The sequence below is a fragment of the Pezoporus flaviventris genome, unplaced genomic scaffold (genome assembly GCF_033815535.1).
Source record: "Pezoporus flaviventris isolate CSIRO_AGI_PZ_B2104156 unplaced genomic scaffold, CSIRO_AGI_Pfla_v1 ptg000078l, whole genome shotgun sequence".
NCBI lineage: Eukaryota > Metazoa > Chordata > Aves > Psittaciformes > Psittacidae > Pezoporus > Pezoporus flaviventris.
Window position 1 is genome coordinate 11,334,448 of NW_026892626.1, and position 9,865 is coordinate 11,344,312.

The 9,865-nt window shown below is 39.1% G+C and overlaps 1 protein-coding gene across 3 annotated transcripts in view; it reads left to right on the plus strand.

The window, feature by feature from the left end:
• EEF2K (eukaryotic elongation factor 2 kinase) overlaps nt 1-9,133 on the plus strand; it is a 28,505-nt gene extending 19,372 nt beyond the window's left edge. For all 3 annotated transcript variants that reach the window (XM_061474168.1, XM_061474167.1, XM_061474170.1), the window contains 11 exons: nt 50-182; nt 1,021-1,148; nt 1,742-1,943; nt 2,224-2,291; nt 3,026-3,103; nt 3,902-3,964; nt 4,861-4,995; nt 6,172-6,360; nt 6,771-6,895; nt 8,140-8,318; nt 8,948-9,133. In XM_061474168.1, the coding sequence (XP_061330152.1) occupies nt 50-182; nt 1,021-1,148; nt 1,742-1,943; nt 2,224-2,291; nt 3,026-3,103; nt 3,902-3,964; nt 4,861-4,995; nt 6,172-6,360; nt 6,771-6,895; nt 8,140-8,318; nt 8,948-9,057 (1,410 nt within the window). In that variant the 3' untranslated portion in view covers nt 9,058-9,133. The remainder of the gene's footprint in view (nt 1-49; nt 183-1,020; nt 1,149-1,741; nt 1,944-2,223; nt 2,292-3,025; nt 3,104-3,901; nt 3,965-4,860; nt 4,996-6,171; nt 6,361-6,770; nt 6,896-8,139; nt 8,319-8,947) is intronic.
• The last annotated feature ends 732 nt before the right edge of the window (nt 9,134-9,865 follow it).

Consider the following 9,865-nt stretch of genomic DNA (forward strand, 5'->3'; position numbering starts at 1 on the left):
AGTGGATCAAAGGAGAGTTTTCTCAGATGTCTTCTATGGTTCTTCCCAGGCCTTTAGTCACTTCACCTTTGAGCGCTCAGGACATCAACTCATTATTGTTGACATCCAGGGTGTTGGAGATCTTTACACGGACCCTCAGATCCATACAGAGAGTGGTACAGATTTTGGGGACGGCAACCTAGGTAAAATCAATAATCCTGTTTCACATGGTCATGGGTGCTTATTTTCTCTTCCTAGCTGTCTGCTCAGTAGCCACCACGTGGCTGAGTGAGCAGGCACATTTCGGAGAGTCTTGCAAACAGCTGAGGAAGGTCTGTTGTAAGGAGTGCCTGAACAGGGTAGCTGTCACACAAGGGCAGATTTAAAATAAGAGTTGATCTTTGCTCATGTCTCTTGGCCTACTCTTAAACAAAACAAGTAATGAAATTAACTAGCTTCCTGCAATGTGAGAGCATTAATCATGGCCTTTAATTTTGTGTAGAGATACGTGTATTTTTAAAGCTCCAGGTGTCCATACAGGAAGTTGTTCATAGGAAATAGCAAGTTTTGTAAGCAGAATCTAATTTAGCTACGTTTCTCAATGATGCACCCAAATTAATTTTTTATTCCATCATAGAATGGTTAGAGTTGGAAAGGACCTTAAGATCATCTAGTTCCAGCCCCCTACCAGGGGCAGGGATGCCTCACACTATACCATGTTGCCCATGACACTGTCCAGCCTGGCCTTGAACATTACCAGGGATGGAACATTCACCTGTTCCAGTGGCTCACCACCCTATGTCCTGTGCATACATAGCTTTTGAAGATACTGCAAACTTCTTTTAACCCTCTTCAGAGAGAGTGAAAAGTTCTTACAGGTATTAAAATAAAATGGAAGTAGGTTGAGCTGTGTGCTACAAAGCACTTTCTTTCTCTTTTGACTTTTTAGAACATGCTTTGGGACTTCTAGCTTTTAAATAAACTGTTGTGTAAACTTTGAATAAACCCTTTCTTCACTTCTGTTTCTTTGTAATGCTGTAGGTGTTCGAGGTATGGCCTTGTTCTTCCATTCTCATTCCTGCAACAAGATTTGCAAAAGTATGGGGCTTGCACCATTTGATCTTTCATCCAAAGAGAAGGATGCCTTGGATTGTAACAGAAAATTGCTTGTAAGTGCTTGATGCAAAAAGTGTAGCTAAGCAATATAAGTGGTTTATTCTGACATTAAAAGCACTGTAGATAAAACTGAAATGTGCTATTTGCATGGCAAATAAAACCACCTGAATCACTAATATTGCAGTTTAAAGCTGACTTATCCATAGTTGTCTCTGAATTAACACTGTAGTTTTACTTAATAGGGAACTTTATAACACATGTAATTTAGGACCAAGTATATCTTTGAATGCAGAAATCATTAGAAAGTTTGGTATCTCACAAACCTAAGTTGGAGAGAATAGAAAGAAAAGAACTGCTCATCTTTAACTGATCTCGGTTTCAAATGGTATTAGTGGGAGTGGGATTTGATGAAATGCTTTGAATAACATTCTGTCCTAAACAGAACTCCCTCTAACTGTAACAATGCCAGGACTTGGTATTTTGTTAGGGTGTAGAACTTGTCAAAGCAAATAGTTATGTATAAATGTGCATATTTATACACCTTCTTTTGTAGAGAACTCCTAATAAGCATTCACACTGTCTTACGTAGCGTGCTTAGAATACAGAGAAGCATTATTCATGGGATTTTTCTTGTTAATTTGCCAAGGAATCCGCTCAAACAATTCTCCGTGGCACAGAGGAAAAGTGTGGCAGCAGCCGGGTGAGGACGCTCTCTGGTAGCCGACCCCCTCTGCTCTTCCGCCTGTCTGAGAACTCTGGAGATGAAAGCATGAGTGATGTAGCATTTGACTCTCTGCCCTGCTCTCCTTCCTCAGCAACCCCTCACAGCCAAAAGATGGACATGCTTTGTGAGTGAGCCTCATACATAATTTCCTTGGGGTGGTCCTGAACATATGACAGTGACTTGTTTTGTTTTATTGGTTTTAAACACAACAACATGTGGTGTCTAGTCCAGAATACTTGTCTCTGGCATTCCTCTTGGAGTGGAAATAAAACCAAAAGTACTTTCGTGTAGATAATTAATGCACAGATGCTTCTATGCAAAGACTGTGGTAAAATGATAGTGTTCAGATTTTTCTCCTCAAGCATGTTATCCTTACAATTAGAAACAAATATTTTTCTTTCTAGGTTGGCCTGTGTTCAATGAAGTAGATAACCTTGTTCACAAAGACTATGATCAGCTTGATAACCAAAGGGTGAGTATCTGTCCAACAGAGAATGAAATTGCAGTTCCTCAATGAATGTGTCTTTAAAGGACTGCCTGAAGACTTTGTTCAGTTAGAGCACATAAAGTCACTCTGCCAGTTTTCACTGCTGCAGGTCACGTTATCTGCATTTGCTGTTTCTAGTAAAGGAAGAACATGTTATTTTAAAATAGTACTCATTATTTTTTTTCCCCTCCAGGTATTTAATTACGTCTGATGTATTTTGACAGATAATTAAAGTGTCTGTTCCCCTGCCAGCGTGTTGTGTCTTTGGCACTTGTGCCAAAGCTAAACAGAATCCCCATTGATTAAGTCTCCGCAAATACTGGTACTGTGGGATACTAAAGAGTCTCACTGAGGAGACTGCAATAAGTTTGCAATGGGAATTTTCCAACACTAGAGCCTTAGTACCAGGGGATGTCATTTACTGTTTTATCTTTTAACTGGCTGCCACTGAAGACTGAAAACTATATGAAGTGGAATCTTGATTTGATAAAGTACATGAGTCCTGGATTTTTTTGTGTGTTTCTAAGAACACAGAATTGGCAGTACCTTCGGGACTATGAAGTCCTGTTCTGTCTGTTAGAGGTAGGGCACCATACAGTCATCCAGTATATCTTTCCAACATATTGAACCAGCAGCAGGTTTCCTCTGGGAAACGTCAAGTTGAGATCCTTACAAAGATTAATGTTAACGCTGTGATGTTTTGTTCTGTTCTTCTGTAGGATTGTGAAAACGGTGGAGACAGTGGATATCCCAGTGAAAAGAGAAGTGAGCTAGAAGATCTGGATCATAGAGAGAGGGTAAGAACCTGACTCTGTTTTTAGCAGAGCTGGGCCTGTTCATACTTGAATTGTTTCCATAGAAGAATCTTATCTTTTATTCCTTTTTGATCTAAACTTTGTAGAAAAAGGAAACAATTGTAAAGAAATTCCCACATGTTGTGGAATTACTTATCTTGAGAACGTTAGTAATACTTTAACAAGAAAAAGACCATTTGTGATGAGGAGACGTTCCATTTGATTGAATATTCTTGTGGGGGTTTTTAAGTGTTCTGTATTGCATTTGAGAAATGTAGCCAGCTGCTTGTCATATGGAATCCATAAATTTGTTCTGTATTCACTCTTCTACCCTCTCTACTTTCTGTGACTTTATGTGGCTTGTGATATTACAGAACTTAATGTTGCTGTCAGTTAATAATATGCAACTTTAGAATTCCTGTGGCTTAACGGTTACTCCTTTAAAATACAAACTTTTAAGTAAATGCTCTTTTGACCTGAAGATCTTGATCACATCTTTAGTTAGAAGATAGGAAAGAGAATGCTGCTTCCAAAGATACCACTCCGTTTGTCACCTTCGAAGCAGGAAGGTGTTTGTCATGGGATACCCAGTTTCCAGGATTGAAAACTGGGTGTACCGTATGCACACCATTTCAGTACGCTTCTTTGTATGTTGTGGTATCACTGAGAGAAAAAAAATTCAGTGGAAGCTATTTTGGTCATTGTCAATATGAATTTTGCTGGCTAGGAATAGTCTAGAGGGGTAAGTGGCACACATTAGTTGCTGCAAATTAAACGATGCAAATCTTTACATTAATGTAGGGCCATTCAAACAACAACCGAAGACATGAATCTGATGAAGACAGTTTGGGAAGCTCTGCAAGGGTAAATAATGCAGAAATACTCATAGACTATAAGTTTGGCACTGTGCTTGTCCTTTTTTCCACTGCCATCTGACTTCACATCACTAATTCAGATATAATTTTTTTTTCCTTTTCAGCTACATAATGTTTATTAATATTAACTTACCACTCTGTTGTTTCCTTTTTTTGTTTTGTTTTTTATTTTCCATTTAAAGAAGTATCATTACAAACCGTTTGTCACCTCTGTAACTGATCCCTGACATAAATTAGTGATTACGCATAGATTTATCACTTAAAAAAATAATTACAGTTCTGTGGTGGTTTTTTTTTCTGCCTACCTAGATTGTATTTCCTTTCTGCACTTTATTTTTGGAACTGTATTCCATATGTGGTTGGATGATTGTTTAAAAACATGCAGTGTTTTGAAACACATGCTCTCTCTACTGTATTTCTAACTCGGCTAGGGAAAACGAGGCCTTCTTGTGTGTTTTACAAAGTAACAGCTTCTGTGATTTCTGTGGCTATAAACTTAAATAACTCTATTAAAACCTATGGGTTTATATGTTTTGTGCGTGGATAAAACTCAGTGTTTGCAGTATGACTGGTTTGGGTGTTTATTTTTGTAAGTACCTTTTTTTCTGATTCAGAACTTAAAGATCGTGCTTTGCTTCACTGCTGTCATTTATGGAAGATGATTGATGTAGAGATTAGAAAAAGAGGGCTTTACTCTGTTTATTTAATGAAGAATAGTAACCATTTTTTTAGCTACAAACATGACTTTTGAAAGCCATGTCTTGTATTAGAGTATTTACTAGTAAGTAATAACATTAATGGTAGCTTTGTTTTCTGGATGGTAATCCATTTGAGTAGTATGGAAATTTTAATTATAGGTAAAATAACCGTACATTCCTATTTCAGATCAGTGTGGAGAAACTGAATCTGTACAACTCTAGAAGAGTCCACATCCACAGACCATCCTGTGTTGCCCAAGAAATTCAGAGGCTCAATGCACTAGAACTTGAAAAGAAAATTGGGAAGTCCATCCTTGGGAAGGTAGGATGGGTCTAGTAATCTTCTTTCCAACTGGAAAGAGGTATCTTGCATTTATTATTTATATGGAGGTGTTGCCCTGCATGAGTTATTTGTGCAGGTGAAAACAAATAACATGTCTATAGCTTTCTGTCACCTAGTCATATTTTTATAAGGGAGATCTAAGCCTAGGAACCCATGAATTCCATCTGCTTTTGGACATACAACATCTGGGTTCTTTTGGGAAGGACCCTGCTATTGGTTCATCTGCCTTTCCCAAGGCATCACACGGAGAAGATACACTGGGACAGATATGATGTGCCTGACCCACATATCTTGCAAATAGGCAGGATTGGGCTTCTGAAAAATGGCAGCATGGACCAACTCTTTTTTTTTACTCTAGACTATCCCATAAAATGTAAATGTGAATTAAGTTTGGGTTTATGTATGGACTTAAGTCCACACTCGAAGCACCCAGTGTAGATCTTTGTGAACATCGTGAAAGCCTCATATGTTCTCAGACCTTTTAGTTTGAGAAGAAACCTGTCCCTCCTTAAGGAGGGAAGATTAAAAAACCCTCAAAATCCTATAGTATGTTTGGAATAAAATCCTTCCCCCGCAACAGTAATTACTTCAGTGGCATGAGGATTTTCCCCTGGATAACCTTGATGTTTTTATTTTTTTTATGCTTCAGGTCAGTTTTTTTTCTTGTGATGGCCATTGCTGTACATAAAGCCTGTGACCTATGTTCACTGCCGTTTGCCCTGCTGGCTGTTGTGTTAGGCAGTTGCAGGCTGGGTGCCTTTAACTATGACTCCTTCCGAAAGGTCTCCAAGTCCCAAGGAGATATGCTGGGCCATGCCCCTGAGATCTGGTGTTCTGGTGTGGCAACCTGCTGGTATGCTGTTTAGGGCACTACTCTTAGTAGTCAGGTTTATAAAGCTGTGTGTCTAAACGTACAGAACTGGAGAGGCAGCTGCACTGCATGTAATCATCACTTTTTGCCTGTTTAATCTGTTCAGGCATAAATCGGGATCCAAGTCTGTGTTACCAGACTAGTCCTCTGCTCAGTCAGAGGTACATGATTAGACTTAAGTAGTCACCTCGGAGAAGTATTTTTGTGCCTAAGTGTGGGCATAGGGCTCCTGAAGGATCGGGTCTATACTTAGTACTTGTGTCTCCTTTACAATTGTGTTCTAGGTTCATTTGGCCATGGTTCGCTATCATGAAGCTGGGCGTTTCTGTGAGAAAGACAAGGAATGGGATCAGGAGTCAGCCCTGTTTCACCTGGAGCATGCTGCAGACTGCGGGGAGCTGGAAGCCATCGTTGGGTTAGGACTCATGTGCGCTCAGCTGCCACATCACATTCTTTCTGAGGTCACTCTTGAGGTAAACAGATCAAAGAAAATGCCAAAATGTAGAATTGTGGTCCATTGTAGAAATAATATAACAATAGCAGGAAATAGACAAAATAATAACCACAATTAGGTGTTCTGTAGTCTCTTCAGAGAAAATAAATGATGTTGTAATTAAGGACTTGGGCAAAGCAGCAAAAAAATGCTGCCTGTTTCTGCTTTTGCTAGCTGATTACTGCATACCTTTGGGAAGTTTCTAAAGTGATCTTTACTATTCAGCTTCAGTTTCTTTTGGCTGGGCCTCTTTCTCAGACATACTAAATATATACTATAATATATATTATAGCCATTACTGACTTGGAGAAACTGCATTTAGTGTTAGAAGAAGGAAGAGGTAGTTTTACTTAGAAACATGCATTTTAAAGGTTTTGTTTGTTTTACTAGGACACAAAGGAAAACAGGAATAAAGGATTTGATTACTTGCTGAGAGCAGCAGAAGCTGGAGACCGACCTTCCATGATTCTGGTAGCAAGAGCATATGATACAGGTGTAAATCTTGGTTCAGACAGGTACTGTGCATGACTGAGTAACTTGGTGGAAACTCCACTGAGGGGGGAGGGCAGTCAGAGAAGCACTTGCTGTGTGTCTTTCATTCACGTAAATAACTGTTATGTCAAAAGTAATGCTATGAAGTAGTGTGTTGGAGTTACTTCAAACTTGAATTACCCAGATGTGAATAAAATACTGAACATACTTGAAAATCCTGGGATCAGTGGAAAAAAACAAACACAGGAGTTCTTTTGGAGATGTAGTACCCTAAAAGTAAGTTAAAAGTGTTTACAACTGCCATGTGTCCTCCTTCATGATTTTTTGAAACCACTTTTTTTGCTGTGAAAGAAGCTGGGGGACAGGAGAAATAGGTGCAGCCTTAAAGTGACTATAGATAAGATGCAGTCAGATGAATGAAGTATCTGTCATAGTTGTAGTCTTTCGCTGCTGCTCGTAATAGAAGTAGGAATGGAAATCTCAGAGGAACGTGGTCTTAATGCTGAGGATGTTACTTTTAATTAAGGATGATCCTAAGTTTTAAGAAGTTTGAAAATGCTTTTACGTCATTAAGTTGCTTTTGATTTGGCCAGCACTCCTACCTTGACAGGAGCAGTATTGTGACTCAGAACTAGATTGTGACTTGCTGAAAGGCTATGCAATATGTTGGTTTGAGAATTTTTTTTTTTCTAGCATTTTAGGTGAGTTTCTAAGAGTGGATGTGTATTAATTTTGTTAAGTACTAAATATACCAGGTGATGATAATGACTTTTCTGCTTTTGCAGTGTAACACGTCTTTGTTATTTACATGAGAGTGTTCTGGTTTGCACAACACTGAAACTCTTAGCAGTGGTGAAATTTAAAATGACATTAAACTTCTCACTGAAATGCACTGAGCAGTCTCAATTGCTGCTTTTAAAATATTTACGAAACAAGACTCTCTGCAACTTCGGATTATTTCTAAATCAGTTATTGTCACAAATATAAATGCCAAAACAAAAACACACAACCAGTAAGGAAGCTCAGACAAGGAAGGCACTCAGTCTGACACTTTCTTCTCTGTAATTACTGCATAAAGTGGCCCCAGCCTTGTTTTGATATAGTGACCTGATGCTGCTGTGCAGTTAGTGAGCCTGCATGAAAATATTTGTGTTCTTTGAGAGCTTTAAGGATTGGAGAAGCTAGTGCAAAACTAGCACTGACTCTCCAGTGCGAAGTACATTTGTTTCGTACTGTACCTGTCTTCAAAATGTGTTTTTAACTTCAGAGTACAGGATTGGAAGGAGGCACTGTACTGGTACAATGCTGCACTGAACATGACTGACTATGATGAGGGAGGTGAATATGATGGCACTCAGGATGAGCCCCGGTATCTGCTCCTGGCAAGGGAAGCAGAGATGTTAATGACAGGAGGGTTTCACCTGAATAAGGATCCACAGAGATCAGGTGAGTCCCTATTTTGTTTCTGTAATCAGTAATCCTGCTTTTCGTTCCCCTTTCCCCCAGCATGTACCCCAAAAATACATTAACTGTTTCAGCTGTTAGAAAACATATTGAGGATCAGTATCCTCAGATGTGTGGCTGAAGCTGTAATGATGCTGGGTGATGCAAGGCTGGAAAGAGATCTTGCCAATGATAGTAGTAGGCGGTGCCAGGTCCAAACCTGTGACACACTGAGTCACTAGCAGGCAACTTTCACTCTATGTCAGGCCACTGAACTGCAGGTTGCTGCTTGTATTTTGAGTTACACCCATGATTCCCAGGCCCCACACAGCTTTGGTTTAGTTGTGTAATCTACGTGTCATGTATCTAAGCCCTAGAGTTGTCTTGGAGGATCCTACAGGCCAGTTGTATTTCCAGACCTTCCAAATACATTGAAGAGCCATCAGCAGCCACTCATATAAGAAAAGCCAGATTTCCAGCTAATGTAACTCTACTGACACGATTAAAATAGACCCATACATCCAGCCCTGTAGTTTGACTTCAATTTCTGGTTTTATCCTTTAATTGCTTCAGGATAAAGAGATGTTTTTTCTTTACCCTGTCAACACAACTGATCCTATTTCCTCTTCTAGGTGAGCTGTACACCGAAGCAGCAGAAGCAGCAATGGAAGCTATGAAAGGCAGACTGGCAAATCAGTACTACCAAAAAGCAGAAGAGGCTTGGGCGATGATGGAAGAATAACAATGCAATTAAGCAGTTCTTGTATATAATTATTTTATAAACTTGCTGCATTTGCAACTAAAAAGATGTATTTTTATGTGGTGTTACCAGTTTCTTTTTTGGTATTTTAGTTTTCTAATTTTTATTTTTGAGGGGGAAAATGCAATTGTAAGGGGTGTGTCCGGTGTCATAGCTTAGCTGGTGTTTGAAAGCTGTAATACAGGCACACTTGACCTTTTGTATTCTTTTAACTGTTAGAACTGAAGGGCCTGATTGTTTTGTTTAGGTTTCAGATGTCATTTTTACACAGCAAATGTTCAGTATGTTTACATTTTTCTTCTGCTTTTCACACATGGAAAAAAACATTTTCCTAAATTCTCAGCATTTCTTCTTCATTTCTGGTGTCTCTCACTAAATTTGCATGTGAATGTAAATTTTCAATTTAAGCATGCAGCTACTCATTTTAATAAGTAGTCCCACTCTTTTCCACTGGTGTTGTGGGCACTTCCGTTACTCTTCTGAAATGAATTCCAGGTAGAATCCTTACAGCGTGGGGAGGGGCAGGGAAGGTGCTTCTGATTGGCAATGAGGATATTCAGGGTAGAATATGTTTTATTCACTAACAACATTGCATATTTTACCATCAGAAAATGGCTGATGCTCCTGATGAGGTGACTGTCAGCACCAAATAATAACCTAGTTACATAAAATTCTACTGATCTTCTGTGATATTTGTCCAGTGATGTACAGTAGCAAGATCTGCAATATATGGATAACTTGAAGTTATTTTTACAGTAACATCTCAATTCTCAGTGAAGCTAGATCATCT